At 41.1% G+C, this 19,294-nt stretch overlaps 1 protein-coding gene across 1 annotated transcript; it reads left to right on the top strand.

The window, feature by feature from the left end:
- Positions 1 to 4,403: 4,403 nt before the first annotated feature.
- On the top strand, positions 4,404 to 18,048 carry LOC128415815 (cytochrome P450 4B1-like). The gene is made up of 12 exons (XM_053392526.1): positions 4,404 to 4,841; positions 6,167 to 6,308; positions 6,978 to 7,022; positions 9,768 to 9,895; positions 11,329 to 11,459; positions 12,301 to 12,452; positions 12,808 to 12,914; positions 13,495 to 13,685; positions 14,693 to 14,826; positions 15,418 to 15,482; positions 16,509 to 16,591; positions 16,922 to 18,048. The coding sequence occupies exons 1-12, from the start codon at positions 4,644 to 4,646 to the stop codon at positions 17,088 to 17,090; spliced, it is 1,545 nt and encodes a 514-aa protein (XP_053248501.1). The 5' UTR covers positions 4,404 to 4,643; the 3' UTR covers positions 17,091 to 18,048.
- The last annotated feature ends 1,246 nt before the right edge of the window (positions 18,049 to 19,294 follow it).

Raw genomic sequence — 19,294 nt, 5'->3', positions numbered from 1 at the left:
TTACAATATAAACTCTGATACCAGGGCTTAATATGAATGGATTTATTTTTTTGCACATTTTATATCACAGACCTAGAAATACTTTGGGTCCCCCCCATAAAACAAAGTATATATATCATTCAGCTTAATAATATATATGTCATAACTATGGTATTACAAGGATTATACAGGGAAAAGGCTGATTGTTTAGACTTTCTCATTCCCCCTCCATGTTCTCACATCAGCTGTTCTGGGGGAGGAGTCCTGAAGACCTTTTAATATGTCACGATTATTTCTTGTATTTTAAAATATGTAATTTACCTGTAAATCATCTTGGAAGGATTTATTTCCTGTACTCTGGGATATAAATAACTGTCATAAGAGAAGAATAAATAAATAACTCTAGATGTTGCAAATAAAAAAAAATGCATTGACTTCTTCTACATCTTGTGGAAATGTGTAAACTGTTTTTTAAAAATCCAGAGACTATTTTCTTCCCTATGAGAATATCTGCCTCAAATGTGCTCCTTTGTACCTTGTGGCCTTCTTCTCTGAGTATCAGTTAATTCTAGGCATACTAGGTACTTCCCCTGATAAAATATCTTAAGCATCTTATACGAAGACAGTTAAAAGTACATTTCCCAATAACAGTGATCCTAATCAATATCTAAAGTGGGGAATGGGGGAAGATTCTGGGCCCACAGGGAGAAACAAAATAGAATTTGGGGGCTGAGGTCCAAGCAATTCCCAGATTCCTACAGCTCCAGCTGCCACAAACTTGTTCTGGCATTTTGAGCCAGCAGTGCCAGCCGAACCAGAAAGACTTCAGGACTTATTCTAGACAGTGAGCAGAACAAAACAGCAGTCAGCTGGTGATGGAGAATCTAATCAATCCCTTGTGGTCCTGGCTGCCGGGGAGTTTCTCTCAGTTTTTCTATTGGACTGTGACCTCCCAGCCACTGGCTATATGGCCATGTTCACATGGTAAGGGAATCCCTGACTTTCCTGGTGATATGTTTGGTCTCCCATTGTAAAACTGTGCAGAACAGAAAGAAACAGAAAGAAAGCAGGTTTAAAATCTGATTAATGATTCAGATGAAACCTGAGGAGAAAAGAACTCGTAAAGTCAAATAAATGAGAATTTGGAGCCCTTTTCTTGCTCATCCAAATCTGCCCCTTTTTACTAACCCGTGGGAGAAGGTATGAGAGCCATTTAAGGACAGCTCCCCAGTGTGCCAAGATTCCTGGATGAGAATAATATCAAAGCCAGTTAAGAATGTAATGAAACTCAGTTCTCTGGTGGATGAAGCCTAGCCAGCCACGGTCCAGGTGCGTTGGGCAATCTTTTGCTGTTCTTTTCATTGTCATGCGGCTACATTGCCAGCCAGGTAATTGAGGCTGCCACTCCTCTGTTGCTGGCAAGTATGTTATTGCACCTCCAATTCTTGCCATGGCTCAGCAAAATCAGATTGGTAGATAAAGCCCATTACAGGCTACAAGGTTCAACAGGTACATAAGAGACTTGGATACTTCCTTTGGGAAAGTGTGGGGAGTGCAACTATTTCTCCCATAAATGGCCGGAGTCCCCAAGGCTGGGCAAAGAACTGGGCACAGCTTGAAGTAAGCTGGGCCTGCAAAGCTTGTTTGTCTTAATCTGCATTTGCAAAGATGTGGGAGTGTGCATTGGATCTGGCTGCTGAAAAGCAAAGAAAAGCAAATGTGGGCGCTCTGAGTGCCCATAGGAATTGCCCAGAATGAGGCAACGTAGTGCAATTTAGCAAAGCATTTAAGTGTGTTCTTACAAATACTGTTTACCATGTCATGCTAACCTCATCTTCTCTCATTAAACTATTCAGTTCCTTAACCTCTTGCAATATACAGCTTCCTAATTCAATGGATTGGCCTATATTTTCCTTCACTTCTTTTATGCATCCCTGTAGTTACTGTGATATTCTTGCATCCAGCATATACATATATGCCCAGCTTTCAAAGTTCAAACTTCCTTTGGGTCTACAGGAAGCTGCTGTAGGTCAGTATAAGATGCCTATTTTAGACAAGGTGGCAGCTCCATGCAGATACAGTCTTTTTTTCCTGTGCCATGGACCAGCAGGCATGAGAAGCAAACCCACAGTTGCAGTCAGCTCTGCAACCTGCATATGGTTAAGGAAGCCATTCAGAATGACAGTCATCATTGTATCTTTGGGGAGTAAATTTTATAGTTTAACTGTGCAAAGAAATACTTTATTTTGTCTGTGCTGAATCTTCCAACAGTCAGCTTCAATAGATGGCCCTACGTTCCTTCCTCTAGCCCCTGGACCCAATTGTTTGTCCTTATTGTGGGATGACTAACCTCATATAACTAGCATGCTTAAATCTGATTAATGCATGAAGCCCATAATGTTAGCTGTCTTGCAAGGCTTAGCTCACATTGGGAGGGACTAGGTAATCCCAAATTAATTGGTAGCCAGTGCAGTCAGGCCAGGATTGCTGCAATATGGTTGCAACCTGGTGAGGTACTGTAACTATATTCAGAGACATACCCTATATATAACATGTCACAATAATCTAACACAAAGGTTATATAATAATAATAATAATAATAATAATAATAATAATAATAATAATTGTCCCCACCTATCAGACTAGGTCACCCCAGCCTCTCTGGGCAGCTTCCAGCATATACAGAAGCATAATAAAACATCTATCAATAAAAACTTCCCTGTACAGGGCTACCTTTACATGTCTTCTACTTGACTTTTTAAATATGTAACAAATATTTGTTGTAGCTATTAAATATGTAATTTAATTGTAAGCCTTCTTGGAAATACTGATTTCCTGAACTATGGAATATAAATTACTGTGATAAGAGAAGAATGAATAATAAATCTAGAAGTTGCAAATAAGAAAAAATATCACATTGACTTTTTGTACAACTTACGGAAATGTACAGTGGTACCTCTGTTTGCGAACGGGATCCGTTCCGGAGGCCCCTTCGCAACATGAAAAGAGCGCAACCAACAGCGGCGTGTCTACGCACATGCAGGTTGTGATTCGCTGCTTCTGCGCATACACATGATGTCATTTTGCACTTCTGCGCATGCGCGAGCAGCAAAACCTGGAAGTAACACTTTCCGGTACTTCCGGGTTGCCGCGGGACGTACAGTGGTACCTCGCAAGACGAATGCCTCGGAAGATGAAAAACTCGCAAGACGAAAGAGTTTTTCGTTTTTTGAGTTGCTTTGCAAGACGATTTTTTCTATGGGCTTGCTTCACAAGATGAAAACGTCTTGCGAGTTTGTTTCCTTTTTTCTTAAAACCACTTGAAGAGGTGCAGTTGTGACTGACCGTGCTTCGCAACACGAAAAACCGCGCAAGACGAAAAGACTCGCGGAACGAATTAATTTCGTCTTGCAAGGCACCACTGTAACCTGAAAGAACGTAACATGAAGTGGACGTAACATGAGGTATGACTGTATTAACCATTTTTTAAAAAAGGTTAACTAAGCAATCTAAATTTACACAAACTACCATATGACTAAAACAATAATTTTATAGAAAAGGAGACACTTTTTAGATATAACCCATGTATTTTTTCCTTTCTTGAGCTAACCTAACCTCAGCTGGGAGCCCATGGCTTAGTGCAGTAGCAGGGCCTTGAAGAGCTCCAAGCTGCTAACATCCTCCAACCAAACCCAGAGCAGTGCTCTTTTCCACCTTGGGTAGCCAGGAGTTGTTGGCCTACAACTCCCATCATCCCTGACCATTGACTAAAATGGTGGAAAATTATGGGAGTTGTGTGCGAACATCATCTGGGGACCCAAAGCATATTTTTGCAAAGCAATGTCATTAATAGAATGTGTTGTTCGGTTTCATTTTCCCAAATACATGCAGTGTATGTTGGAGAACTACAGCGCAAAATTCGGAGAAGGGGAAATCTTGAATAATGTGCTTTGTTTCTTGTATTTTATTGTTTGAATTTTAAAAAACAAACATCAAAACGGAAATTGAATCCAATATGTCCCCTATCACTATTGGGGAATTTGCAGCTACTGGTATAAAGACTTCAGTTCCTGAGAGGAGACTGGCTCATGGGATGCCTCTGGCTTGATAGACCCTTTTCCAGAAGTATAGGATTCAGTCCATGCAGATCAGGGAAGCCCAACTCAAGCAGGGGTTGGCTGACAATATTTATTCAAACTGGAAGCAGTTGCTATTGCTCAGTAGAAACACTGCACAAAATAAGAGGCAAACGTAAAACCGAAAGAATATTTTCTTCTCTATCAATTGCCCTTCTCTATATCAGTCCTCCTTGAAGTCACTGTGATATCTTCTCTGAATATCAGTGAATTCTGGGTATACCAAATATTCCCATTGATAAAGTACATTATTACCCTGCATGCAGTTAATTAAAACAACATTTCCCAATAACAGTGATCTGGTACAGCTCTGAAGTGAGGAAATGGGGACGATTCAGCACCCAGCGGGTGAAACTACTTAGAGTGTGTGGGTGGAGGTTTAAACAGTTCCCAGATTCCTGCAGCAACACCTGCCACAAAGTTGTTTTAGTAATTTGATGCAGCTCACAAGACAAAGCCAGGAAAACAGCAAACCTTTTGAGGACGTATTCTAGCTACTGGAGCAAAGCAAGCAGCAGGCAGCTGATTATGGAAATTGTCATCAATCTCTTGTGGTCCTGGCTACCGGCGAGTCCCTCTCAGTTTCTCCATTGGACTGTGGCATTGATCTTCATCTGCGTCGTTCTGAAAGCCATCCAGCTATTTCAGACAAGGCAGAAACTGATCAAGGGTTTCAGGAGTTTCCCAGGACCTCCCAGCCACTGGCTGTATGGCCATGTCCACATGGTAAGGGAATCTGACTTTCCTAGTGAGGTGTTGGGTCTCTCTTTGTAAAATTGCATTTACTGATGATACAGCTATTTTCTTATACCCAGAAGTGAAGCTATTAAAACACAATATAAGCTATAGACAAACTTGGGAAGTGTTGCGGGACTCACCATAAACAAGGATAAATCTGGTTTTTATTGTTGTTGGCATGCAAAGACTACATCAGGAAAGATAGATATCAGAAAGATAGATGAAATCAATGGATTTAAACTTTATGATGTGACACAGAATAATTATTTCTTGCTGAGTGCTTTCTCAGCTTCATGTCACATTCTGAAAGGATATTTTCTATCAAATGTGCTGTTTCATTAATGTTGTCATTCAGTCTCCTGGCACCTGCAAGGCAGCTGGCAACTGTGCTGGTTCAGCAGACTGGGCTCCACATGATTGGACTGTTGGCTACACATTGGCTGCACATGATTGGACTGTTGGAATTTTAGATTTGGCCAAGCTAGTCACTGGGACGTGACTCATGGCACCTTCTGAATGGAAGGCCACCAACAAGAAGCCACAACTGCCGCCCACTAGGAGCAGCGTACACGGCCATTGTTGGCCTAGTCATAGCGCCCTCCCTACTGTGTGAAGGCAATAGCTATGGTGTAAAGGAACATACTTGACAAGACAACAATTTGGGAGGGGGAAGGCTACAACTTTATTGATTTCAGGTGTAGGTGGACTTTGGTTCACATCTATATCCATTTCATTTTCCTGTTGGAGTGCTGAAATTTTGAACAGGGCATTGCCACGTATTGTGGCCTCCCCAATATGCTGATCTCTAATTCCATATTCAACCTCTACTCCCTGACTCCCATATTTGGCATGCAACAGTTTGCATTTTTGATGGACCTGTTTCTCTTATCCAATTTTACCTAAAGTTGAAGAATGAATCACAGATTCAGGCATAAATATTATATTATAATTTTATGTATAATGTTTCAATTTATTCCAACAAGAAAAAATGCTTTTCTAAATGTACTCTTTGGTGGCTGTTTTTTCTTCTTAACATTTATAGTTCAAAGGCTTATTCATGCTCAACCAGTGTGTGTTCTTCTACACCTGAGAGTCTGAAATGAAATTGATAAGGGGAGGCCAATGCAGAATAGAAAGAAACAGGTTTAAAAAGACTGTGGTTTTAGAATTGAGCCAAGTGGGTGAATTATTCCTTTGTTACATATGCATCCCAGCTGAAAGTTATACACTATTACATTACCTGATTATCTGTTTTCATCCTGAACTAAACATATAATTACAATAACTAAGATGTAAATTGGTTACCAATACAGATGAAACCTGAGGAAGAATTCCTGAACGCAGCTGCATGGACAGAAAAGTACCCGCACTGTTATCCACGTTGGTATGGAAATTTCTTGGCTTTCCTGTGCATCAACCACCCCGAATATGCAAAGGCCATCTACAGCAGAGGCGGTAAGAAATTTGTATCTTATGTCCCTCTCATCGTGCAGTTACATGAGTATGCTAGAGGCTGTCAGAATTATTCATGCAGTAAGTTGCATTGCTCTTTGTAAGCCAAGAAATAAATGTAAGTGATTCATATTTCAAGGGCATCCTAAAGCAACCTACCCCAACCTGATGCCTTCAAGATGTTTTGAACTCCAACTCTCATCAGTCCCTCACTCCCAGGCAAAGAACTCCCAGCTCCCAGCTCTACTTCTACCCGTCTTTAATGCTCAAATCAGATTGGTAGAGAAGGCACATTGCAGGCTACAAAGTTCAACAGGTACATTAGAGAACTGGATATTTCATTTTGGAAATTGGGGGAAGCACAACTATTTGCCCAACAAATGGCTGGAGTCCCCAAGGCTGGTCAGGGAAATGGTCACACCTTGGAGTAAGCTGGGCCTGCAAAGGTTGTTCCTCTTAATTCGCATGTGCAAAGATGTGGGGTTGTGCCTTGGATCTGGCTGCTGAAAAGCAAGGAGACGCAAGTGAGGGAGCTCTGGCTGCCCATAGGAATCCCCTAGATTGAGGCAACAGAGTACAATTCAGCAAATTAAACATTTAAATTTGTTCTCATAAATAGTTTTTTACCGTCTCCTGCTAAGCTCATTTTCTCTCTTTTATCAAACTATTCAGATCCTAAATCTCTTGTAACATACAGCTTCCTAATTCCATGGATTGGTATGTATTTTCTCTCACTAATTTTATGCACCCTTATATTTTCTGTGATATTCTTGTATCGAGCATATACAGATATTCTCAGCTTTCGAAGTTCAACGTTCCTTTGGGTCTACGGGAAGCTGCTAGTATTTGTTAAGCTGGTGCCTTCCCCACTGGTGCCTTCCAGGAGGCTTCAGTGCCAGCTTTACTCCTTTGGCCAACTGATTTCTGCCCATTTTACTCAGGAATCAGACTCTATAGTATGTTTCCCTACAATCTCAAAAGTCTGTCCTTATAGAGTCTGTGAAGATGGACTTCTCGGAGGGTAGGGATAGAGGGGCCCTCCATGGAAGGTATAAAAGCGATTTATACAAGCCAAAGGGCTAAATTAATTATCAATAATAATCTAACTAACTCGTTTGTGATCTCGAAGGGTACTAGACAGGGGTGCCCCCTGTCCCCTCTCTTATTTATTATGGTGCTGGAAATAATTGCAAATAAAATAAGGAAAACTTCAGAAATAAGAGGAATCTGAATTGGAGTAAAAGAATATAAATTAAAGGCTTACGCCGATGATTTGGTAATATCGTTAGAAGACCCAATTAAAGGTATCGGTAAAGTTCTAGAATTATTAGAAGAATTCGGAAAACTGTCTGGTTTTAAGTTAAATAAAGTCAAAACCAAGATGCTGACAAAGAACTTGGCTGAAGATTTAAGAAATCAGTTAGAGGTACAAACAGGAATCAAGGTGGTGAAAAGGGTGAAATATTTGGGTATCTGGGTCTCCACAAAAAACATAAACTTAGTAGAAGATAACTATACTAGGACCTGGAGAGAGATTAAAAAAGACCTAGACACCTGGAGTAGAATAAAACTCTCCTGGTCGGGTAGAATGGCTGCAATTAAGATGAGTACTCTTCCGAGATTGCTATTTCTATTCCAGAACATTCCGGTGATCAGAGGTACGACAGTGTTCAAAGATTGGCAGAAAACCCTTTCCAGATTCATCTGGCAGGGCAAAAGAGCTAGAATTAAATATAAACTACTTACAGACTGGAGAGATAGAGGAGGGTTTGCCGTCCCGAACTTGAAATTATACTATGAGGCCTCGTGCCTGTGTTGGATCAAAGAATGGGTTGTATTGAAAAACACAGATTTGTTGGATTTAGAGGGATTTGACACCAGATTTGGTTGGCATGCATGTCTATGGCATGAGAAAGAGAGGGCTCACAAAGGATTCTCTAACCACATTATAAGAGGAGCGTTGCTTGAGGTATGGAACAGAAATAAAAGACTTATAGAAAAAGACACCCCCTGGTGGTTATCACCAATCGATATTTTAGCAATTAAGAAATTAAACATGGAAAGCCAAAGATGGACGTATGAAGACCTCCTGGTAAGATCAGATAAAGGATGGAAAATCAGAACATATGAAGATTTAAAGGATAAATTAACGGGTTGGCTACAATTTCACCAGATTAATGCTTTATGGAATGAACATAAAAAAACAGGGATGAATGAGAAAAAGTCCAGATATCAGGTGGAAATATTAGAAGGAAATACCAAACTTTTATCCAAAATGTACAATCAATTATTAGATTGGGATACCAAGGATGAAGAGATAAAGGAGGTTATGGTCAAATGGGCCATAGACCTTGGATATAATCTAGATTACGACAGGTGGGTGAAACTTTGGAATAAGGATATGAAATTCACAGCATGTGTGGGGCTCCGAGAAAATATGGAAAAAATGATGTACAGATGGTACATCACCCCCGTGAAATTGGGGAAAATGTATAAGACCGGGGACAAATCCTGCTGGAAATGCAAAACAAAAGAGGGTGACTTTTACCACATGTGGTGGGCCTGTGAAGAAGTGAAGAGGTTTTGGGGACTTATTTACGATGAACTAAAAAAATTTCTGAAATACACTTTTCCCAAAAAACCCGAAGCCTTCCTTCTGGGAATGGTTGGAGAGGAGATTAGGAAAGAAGACCAAACAATGTTCCAATACGCAACGGTAGCCGCCAGGATATTGCTAGCGCAAAATTGGAAAACCCCTAATATCCCAACTGTTAGAGAATGGCAAATCAAGTTATTTGAATTTATAGAATTAGCAAAGATGACACAAAAAATCAGGCAGCAAAAAAACGTAAAATTTATTAATGATTGGAATAAATTTATAACATACATAGAAACAAATTTAGGAAACAATAAAATCACAGTAGGTGTAATATAAAACCGGCGATGTATAGATAGAGGTTGTAAAAAGATACCGCAGAAAGATAATGTGGTGATATAGCTCATAACTGAAATGGAGGGAAGTCAATTAATGTTATGTTGTAATTTGATATGTGGTTTGTTTTGTGATGTTTTTTTTTTCATGGGATGTAATGTCTTTTTCTTTTCGTTCATAAGTTTTTGTTTTTTTACTTTGTATGTTTTTGGTTATGCTGTTTTCTTGTCTTAAAAAAAAAGAACTCAATAAAAAGAAATTAAAAAAAAGAAGAAGATGGACTTCTCGGGTTGTAAGGAAATATACACACTGCATTCCATGCTTCAGAAATCTTTTAGTAGGTAAATAGATTTTTAACTTGAATTGTTCCAGCAATTAAGTGCCTACTTCAATGGGTCAAATATAGTGCTGTAAACCCTGTCATCTGTGGTGGATAATTTACCATGTGACCCTGACCCTGGTGTATGTGCCTATGAAAGACAACATTATCTTGGGCTTCTGTTCCTCGTTTTCCTTCCTTTTCCTGGCAGGAAAGGGGCTTCTCGTCCTGAATGGGCCAAAGTGGCAGCAGCACCGGAAACTGCTGACTCCCGGATTCCATTACAATATTCTGAAGCCTTATGTGACTCTTATGGCAGAATCAGTCAAGGAGATGCTGGTAAGAAACCCCATTGATATGTTCAGGAGGTCAGCTCCAGTCTAAGAAGTTGCTCATCCACCTTCATGATCTCAGTCCTGCTTTGAGCAGACTCAGAGGGCCTTTATTTTTTGCTTTCTTTGACCTGAAAGCCTCCTCTGACATATCACCAAGATATTTTGAGAAGTTTGAGTCAGAAGCCCCCATCAAAGTGTGAAGCTAGTTTAGCAGCCTCTTGGGTCTCAGGCAATGAGTTTGCAGCAGTATCGAATTCTAAAATTCCTTCATAAACCTGTGGACCTTAATATTGTCTTAATTAGTTCATTCACTTTCTCAAGATAAACAGATGCTGACTACCATTAGCTTTCTTTGTGGAATATTAAAATGTATCACTTTGAAGGGTTGTTCAGTGTTGTATTAGCTAGAATTGTATGTCAAAACCCTGTTTACATTTGTAGACAGTGTTTTTGACTAGAATGCCTGCTATCACCCTTTATAGTCCTGTGAATTAATGATCAGTTCATTAGCCCCTGAGAATCTCCTGATGTGCCTTCTTTGTTTCAGGGTACACATTCAGCCACCCAATCCTGAAGCACACAGTCGAGTCTCTCTCAGAGGACAGCTGCACATAATCTTAGCAAAACCATTTCCCAAATACAAGGATCATTTGCAGGGGAAAGTTAATGGGCAGCATGGAGAATGCTCAATTCTGTCTCACGCCTCTTCATTCTTCTCCACATTTCCTCCCCACAGGCTTTATGTGTGTTCCTGAACTAGGCTTACGAGCCAGTAGAGGAAACTGCCCAGCAGACAGTGGTGGCTGATGCACATTGCGACCAGGAGGGTAGAAGGCAGGGTGGTCAAAAATAAGTGGCGCCAGAGCAAATGACAGGCAGAGCCAACTAATCTTACTCCATGCTGAGTTCTAGAAATGCAACACTGAGGCTAAAGACACAGGAATGCCTTTGACTGGTTATAAGTAAAAAGGCATGTGGGTGGGGTCAGTGCTCCAGTCATCCCAATGAACCAGCCTCCACTGCTAGGAGGGGTCTAGGCAAATTGATGTATGGGGAAAGGGTTAAGCACCTGTACTTCTCACCCAATGATTATCCTTTGGAAATGCTCTCTGCCATCCCATGCCTTAGTATTATGGGGTAAGCATCACTGTCATTACCTTGTAATGTGCAATTTCACCTTCAGTGATGTGAGTACATGAAAGGACCCAGAATAAGAACTAATCAAAGCACCTCAGAAAATAAATATAACTTATTCTGCAATTAACTATCAAAATCCATAGTTGGGCAGTCACTGACATACTGGACAATCTAAAGTTTTCATATATTGACCACAGCAGATCATATATTGTTCCAGTATCTAATAACAAATCATCTAATCATTCTAGAGACTTTCCCAGAATGAGACTTCTCATTTCTGTCCCTTTTCTAAAATATTAGGATATATGGGGAAAGCTGGTACCAAAGAATGGCACAGCATCAGTGGAGATGTTCGAACATGTCAGTCTGATGACTCTTGATACTATTATGAAATGTGCCTTCAGCTACCAGAAAAATGCTGAAACAGACAGGTGAGTATAAGATTATAAGAGTATAAGACTGCCAGCGCAGTCAGGTGTAACATGATCAAACCATCTTGCCCTCTTGAGCGACCTGGCTGCTGAATTCTGCACCAGCTGAACTTTCTGAGCTTTCTTCAGAGGTAGACATATGTATAACATGTTGCAATATTCTAATATAGAGGTTCCCAAAGTATACACAACAGAAGTTGTGTATCCAGATAGGGATACAGCTTGGCCACTAGCCGTAGTTGATGGAAGGAACTCCTTGCCACTGATGCCACCTAGGCCTCAAGTGACAGCAAATGATCCAGAAGTACCCCCAAATTATGTATCCGTTCCTTCAGAGGGTGTGTAACCCCATCAAGAGCAAGCAACCTCCCATCCATCCAGTCCAAGGAACCACTCACTAACAGTGCTTCACTCTTATCTGAATTGAGCTTCAATTTCTTGGTGCTCATACCAAGGCAATTTAATGCCCCAACACTGCCACACCTGCAGATGTAAAGGAGAAGCAGAACTGTGTTCAATCAGCATATTGCTGACAACATACTCCAAAACTCTGGATAACTCCACTCAGGAGTGTTATGCAGATGTTGTGGGGGATAAAATTCAACCTGATGAACCCCACATTAAAGGCTCTATGGAGCTGAGAAGAACTCCCCAAGCATCACCCTCTGTAAACAACCATCAAAGAAGGAGTGGAACTAGTACAAAACAATGCCACTCTCCCCTAGCCTCCAATCTCAAATAGAAATGGATCTAGAAATGGGACTTTTAATAAACATGTCATCTAACCTTTTTTGTCTTCATTTTGTGCTTATATTTGTTTCCACTTTCCTACTGTCCACAGAGACAATTCCTACATTCAAACTGTATTTGATCTCAGCTTCATGGTTCATCAGAGACTGAAAACACCTTGGCATCACAATGATCTCATTTACCGGTTGAGCTCCAAAGGGCGTCAGTTTTACAAAGCTTGCAAAATAGCCCATCATCACACAGGTATGTATCTTTTACTTCCTGGCAACAAGTTCTTCTTCCTCCTCGTCCCCCTCCTCTTCTTCTTCTGAGCTAATATATAATTTTTTTTCATAATAGAAAATTCAAAAGTAAAAACATGATGTTTCAGTACCATCAGGAAAATTAAAAACTGTAAAAGTGTTGGTATGATGTACTAAGGGCATATAAAATGTAGGTGTGAAAAGAAGAAAAAAAAATTAAAAAATTAATATGGGTTAAATGATTAGTAACACAGTGGACTTATTAGGAAAGTTAGAGAAATCTAAAAAGGTTGAATATATCTGCTTGCCTCTTGGGTATAGCTTTATCCATTTCATACTGTTTGTTTTCAATGCAGAGAAGGTAATAAGAGAGAGGAAGGATTCCCTCAACAATGAGAAAGAGCTTGAAAAGATTCTGAAGAAGAGGCATTTGGACTTTCTGGATATTCTTCTTTGCGCAAAGGTGAACACTGTAAAAATAATGCACCTATGCCTGCCATGCTATATTGCTAAGGGCTTTTCCAGCCATCACTATTCTGTTCAGATGACAAAGCCCAAGCAAAACTCCCATGGTCTGCAATATATACATAAAATTGTAAGGCTGTCATCACACTGCAGTTTGTGTGGCTGCTGACAGGTGGTCCTGTCAACTCCAGCATGATGGCAGAATGGATGGTGGGCACATGAGTGAGCAAGCACCATGGGTGGCAGGTGGTCCAGGTGAGTTGTTTAATTGAGGGGGTGGTGCTTCAGATAGCAGTTTGGCAAACTGCTTTCTGAAGCAGTGGCGTAGCGTGGGGGGTGCAGGGGTGCCGGCCGCACCGGGCGCAACATCTGGGGGTTAGGGTTAGGGGGCGCAAATCCACGGGTTAGGGGGCACAAATTACTTGCCTTGCCCCAGGTGCTGACAACCCACGCTACGCCACTGTTCTGAAGCACTTCCCCCTTCTTTGATGTGAGCTGGGAGAGGAAGGAGGTCTTGAAGAACTTTAAATATTGGATCTCACTAATCCTATAAAACACTATGTTCCCTGTGCGGTTAGGATGAAAATGGAAATCCATTGTCAGATGAAGACATACGTGCAGAAGTGGACACATTCATGTTCGAAGGTCATGATACCACAGCTAGTGGAATCTCTTGGCTCTTTTATTGTATGGCTCAGAACCCTGAACATCAGCAGAGATGCAGAGAGGAGATCATGGAGCTTCTTGGGCAACAGGAAGAGATACAATGGTCAGACTAAATTATTGTTCAACTTTAAATGTTTATTTCCTGGGTCATGTTATGAGGTTTCTGAAGGAGAGCAACACTGCAGAGTAGTTTAGGATCATAGTAGTCTGACCACAATGCCTCAGGTTGAGTAAGTTCCAGGGAAGATGGGCCAGACCTATACTGTAGGAAAAGAAGCTCTGATTTCTATTTCTATATTTAAATCACTGCTATGGCTGCTGAAGGATGTACTGTAGCAAGTGTGGTCATGCTTGTATCGCCAAAAATAATGCAAAAATCAAAATCTATTATCAAAAAGAGACAGCTCTTCAAAAAGTAGGACACAATTAGCCACCCTCACCCATTACTTGCATGAAGAGGTAACACAGTTACAACAGATGGGCTGTGGACTGAGCCCACCAATACTCCTGGTCTCTAATGTCCTGATAACTTCTAAAGAGGGGAGCCTCCTCTATTCAGGTGGGATTCCTGCATGATTTGTTTTCGAGGTAGACTTCCTGCATGGTTTAATTTCCCATAAAAACAAAAAACAACAACCCAGTTTTGTATGCTGTATTTCATTCAATCAATCATTTAACTTATTTACTGCCTTTCTCACACTATAACAAAACAAGGTGTCGAACAGAATAAGTTAAATTAAATAAACCTAAAACCCCCACAATCAATATAATTTTTGATTGCATAACCCTGCTAAAAGAATTGCATTTTTCACTAATATATGCATCTCTATGCATGCTTTAAGCTAGCATGTGCATTTTTGCACTTGTTATTTGGCTGGAGAAGTGCAAATTTTCAAGGGTGGCTGTGTTCAGTTCACATCTTGTTCCAGAAAGTGTGAGTAAGGTACGTTCACCTTTAAATATGAACTGAATCAAATTTCTCCCCTCTCCCCAACACTTGTATTGAGCAAGGAAAGCGTAGGTACTGGATTCCACCCTGTCTCCTTTTTCCTTCATCTTAATAAAACGTTATGCGACTTAACTCCAGTCATTTTGGGCGGTGTCTTTAAGGGACGACTTGGGAAAGATGACGTACAGCACCATGTGCATTAAGGAGAGCCTTCGGCTTTATCCTCCAGTACCTCTTATAGCACGAGAACTGAATTCTCCTGTGACTTTTGCTGATGGACAAACCTTACCAAAAGGTAGGCTTCCCCTCTCTCCCTTCTGCAGACTTCCTTTGAACTCGTCCCTTCCTCATCCTCTTCCATCTTCATTCTTACACTGTTCTCATTATTCAATTCCACTGTCTCTTAAACTTCCATCAAGGGTTTCTAACCTTTTATGGACCACATTCACCCTTGGCCTACCTTGTGGGGCTACTGACAACTATGACGCGGCCACCCCACACTCTTGCATGCACACACTCACATTTGTGCACACAGGGAATATGCGGAGGACACACACAGGTGTGCATGCCGACACAGAGGTACACAGCCCCTGTGTTCAGATGGACAATTTCTGGAGCTGCTAGGCCTTAGATGGACTATCTCTTGAGGCCCCACCTACACCTAAATGAATTCCTTGGGCAAACAAACAAATATTACATGACCAGGAAAGCACAGTCGTATGCTTTCCAGCTGCCTTCCTGTACTCTGTGCAGGATCATCCTGGTTATCAGTGCAACAATTCTGAAAATCTGCCTGTCTTTGCAGCAAGTTATTGAGAATGAATGTTTTGGTAAATGCCACTGCTGATGAAATGATAATAGATGATGCGTCTCTTTTTTTCCACAGGCTTTCTAACTGCATTGGATGTTTATGGTCTTCACAGAAATCCTGAGATTTGGGACAATCCTGAGGTAATAATAAAAGGAGAAAAGCCTAAGCAAGACCTTTCTGGTGAGACTGAGAGAAGTTGACATGTTTTGAGGAAAAGATGGTGGAATAAGTGCCATAGACACATACAATTTCTTTAAGAAAAGAGGCCAATTGTTTGTCACACTAACACTGTGTGACTAGATGTGTGGATTTATCCCAGTGTTTTGTTTTACCAGTTTCTTGCTTGTTTTAGCTTACTAAACACATCCAGAAGTATTCCAGTTTGGAGGTGAGAAAGGCTGATTTAGTCCATTGCCTCATATCAATGGCCTAATGCCAAACTATCTAGCTTAGTGTGTCCCTCTACAGAATTGGATAAGAACAGTAGGAGGAAGATACTGTACTAATTAAGTAGAAGGACAGGCCACATATTATGTAGTTATGATTCTTAAAATTTTGCTAATGCACTTACAAAATGGCAAAAATCTATTGCGAAAAGAAAATCATTGCAAAAATATATTGGCAAAGCTGCTGTGGAATCCTAATCCAGAAAACATTCCTAATCCACCTCAGGAGCTATGGAAGTATTCTGCCAAAAATCCACCCACCCACCAGTCCCTAAAGTGCTGCTTACAAAATCTGTGTAGGCTTCCCTCTCCATTCAAAGAGCAACTTCAGGAGCAACATCAGCACCACAGCAGGGGGGAAAGGTTGGCATTTCCCTCCCAACCCCTGCAGGCCTGTTGCTGGTCAGACACTCCAATGGCTGTGTACAGTTTTAAAAACATGCACACTGATGCAATTAACATCATGTCTCATTTGGCCCAAGCATTTATAGATGTGAAGGAATTTTCCTTCATATTACATTGGGGAAAACATGTTGCTAAGAGTGCAGTCCTATAATCCTATACAGACCTAGGCCCCATGGAGCTCAGTGGGCATTATGACCCAGTAAGTGGGTATAGAACAGTATTCTTTTTTGTGAATGCCCCTTTTTCCTTTAGCTCTTTTGCCACTATATCTGTTGCCATTCTAATACAAAATTCCATGACTTATTTCTGTTGTAGGAGTTTAATCCTCTAAGATTCTCCACAGAGAATTCAAAGCATCGCCACCCATATGCTTTCTTGCCTTTTTCTGCAGGGCCAAGGTAAATATTTTCTCACCTATATTTTGCACTGTTTCCTCCATAAAAGGAGACTTTTACATTAATCTTCCATGAAAGACACAACTGTGTTCAAGGCTTATAAAATTGTGAATGAGTCCACAGCAAGGCAGAATTAGCTGCCAGCACAAAACAATATATACTCAAAAGCTTAAAAGGGTAGGGCATACAAAGGAGAACAAAGATGGTGCCAGACATTCATTTCTGGGAAGGGAAATCTAAAAGTGAAGGAGCAACAACCGAAAAGGCCCTGATTTGACCATGTGCAGAATGCTCTTCTGTTTGTAATGTAATGTTGCCCTTTATTCTACTCAGGAACTGCATTGGACAGCAGTTTGCCATGAATGAGATGAAGATTGCTCTTGCATTGACACTCCTGCGCTTTGAGCTTTTGCCTGATCCTGCCAACCTCCCGATTCCCATGCCCCAAATTGTCACCCGATCCATAAATGGGATATATCTGAAGCTGAAGGCTCTCCACTGATGGCTGCTGTTACCAGAGTAGTAATGCTTGCTTCTGGACTCTCAATTCCTGCCAATAAATATTTTTCTAAGAAGGTTTACAGGTAAATTACACATTTTAAAAACACAGCAGATAGTTGTGACATATTAAAAAGTGTTCAGGACCCTTCCCACAGAACAGCTGATGTGAGACCAACCTATATATGACCCTGTTAATTGTTAGAATTCCTGCTCCATGATTGCAGTCATGGGATTGTTGTCTATCACATAACGGTGTATGTTTTGACTCCACAGTGTGGGAAGTGACGGAGACAGGATGTTTGTGTTACAATTTTCCATTGTTTTTTTCTCTTTGCTATCTGATGAGAAAGAGGAAGGAGCTAAGTCAGAATGCTCCATATGTGTTTATATATAAATAAACGTAGATTATCCAAATGCTGAGCTACTGAGTTCTGTTATGCGGACTGCACAAACTCTGTGGATCCCTGAATGTGCTGGTGTCTGTTGGCATCAGTCGCTGTGATGTTAGGGCAGAAGAAAGCTTTTGAAGCTCCCGAACGATTGACCAGAAGGGAGAGAACATGCCAGCCAGGCATGTGTCTCTACCAGGGTCCTACTCGAGAGTAGGATGAGCTAATAACAATGAGCTCCAGATGAGTATTTGCCCCTGGCAGATGGGGTGTTGGGATAATGGGTATTTAGTTGTCATGAATTATTTGCTATCTTTCTGTGATTTTATGGCAAACTCTCCTGTGCTTATTGAACATGCCCATTACAGAGCTTTGGTTATTTACAATATAAACTCTGAAATCAAGGCTTAATATGGCTGGATTTTAATTTTTATATGTTTTATATTATAGACCTAGGAATACTATGGGGTTTGTTTGTTTTTAGTAAAACAAAGTATGCATTAGTCAGCTTTATAATAAATAGGTCATAACTATTGTGTTCCAAGGATTGTACGGGGAAAAGCCTGATCTTTTGGACTTTCTCCAAACATCATCTGTGGGCAAACATCATCTGTGGACCCAAGGTGGAAGAATGTTGAAGCTTGGCACTCTGTCCTCATGAAAATCCATCATTTTCATGCCATTTTTCCTAGCATACAAAAGTATGCAATTTTGCCTAATATGCACATTTTTGCAAAGCAATGTCCGTAAATAAAATATATTGTTGTATGTTATATTCACTAATACATGCATTTTTTAATGCACACTTTGCCTCAGTGTATTCTGAAGAATTACGCAGTAAAATTTGGAAAAGGGCAAATTTCAAAGTATGTCTGTTTCGGTTCTTGTATTGTTTCAGAGGCTGTGAATTTTGTCATTTTTTATTTAAATGGAAAGTGAATCAAATATGTCCCCTATCCCTATTGGGGATTTTGAGGCTACTGGTATAAAGACTTCAGTTTCTGATGGGATGCATGCAGTTAATTAAAACATTTCCCAGTAACAGTGATCTGGATCCAAGTGGGGGAAAGGGGAAGATTCAGCGCCCAGCAGGTGGAACTACTTAGAGTGTGTGGGTGGAGGTTTAAGCAGTTCCCAGATTCCTGCAGTACTAGGATTTGATCTGATATTTTGACACAGCACAGAGACCAAAGCCAAGCAAGCCAGAAGGTTTTCAGGACTTATTCTAGATGCTGGAGCAAAGCAAGCAGCAAGCAGCTGGCAATGGAAATTATAATCAATGCCTTATGGTCCTGGCTACCTGTGAGTCCCTCTTGGTTTTTCTATTGGACTGTGGCATTGATCTTCACCTGCATGGCTCTGAAAGCCATCCTGCTATTTCAGACAAGGCAGAAACTGATCAAGGGTTTTAAGAGTTTCCCAGGACCCACCAGCCACTGACTATATGGCCATGTCCACATGGTAAGGGATTCTCTGACTTACGGTACCTAGTGAGATGTTGGGGGGGTCTCGGGACTTCCGGGTTGATGCCTTCGGCAATGGCGGAGCTCCTCCGATCGGGAGGAACTTGCTCCATGAAAAGCAGGGTCTGACCACCACGGCGAAGGCGGAGACCCACAGAAATCACAGGCGGGAGAAGCCTGTGAACTTGGGATTCGGCTGGCACCTCTTGCGCCTCCCCTACTCGCGGGGAAACCCTGTTTTGGGGATCCGGAGCGATGTGGGGTGAGTGGCGCGGTGCTTTGAATCGACTGCTTCTTTCACGGAGTGAAGCCGCTTTGCTGTTGCCGGAGAGCGCTGACTTTTTCCTGTGGAC

The sequence above is a fragment of the Podarcis raffonei genome, chromosome 6 (assembly GCF_027172205.1).
Source record: "Podarcis raffonei isolate rPodRaf1 chromosome 6, rPodRaf1.pri, whole genome shotgun sequence".
NCBI lineage: Eukaryota > Metazoa > Chordata > Lepidosauria > Squamata > Lacertidae > Podarcis > Podarcis raffonei.
Note: the sequence above shows the minus strand (reverse complement) of the source record. Positions and strands in the feature narration are given on the sequence as shown.

Excerpts from the sequence above, each read along its gene's own strand:
- LOC128415815 (XM_053392526.1), top strand. The coding sequence starts at position 4,644 with ATGGAAATTGTCATCAATCTCTTGTGGTCCTGGCTACCGGCGAGTCCC. Across the intron at positions 4,842-6,166 it reads TGTATGGCCATGTCCACATG|ATGAAACCTGAGGAAGAATT; the intron begins GTAAGGGAATCT and ends TTACCAATACAG. Across the intron at positions 12,453-12,807 it reads AATAGCCCATCATCACACAG|AGAAGGTAATAAGAGAGAGG; the intron begins GTATGTATCTTT and ends TTTTCAATGCAG.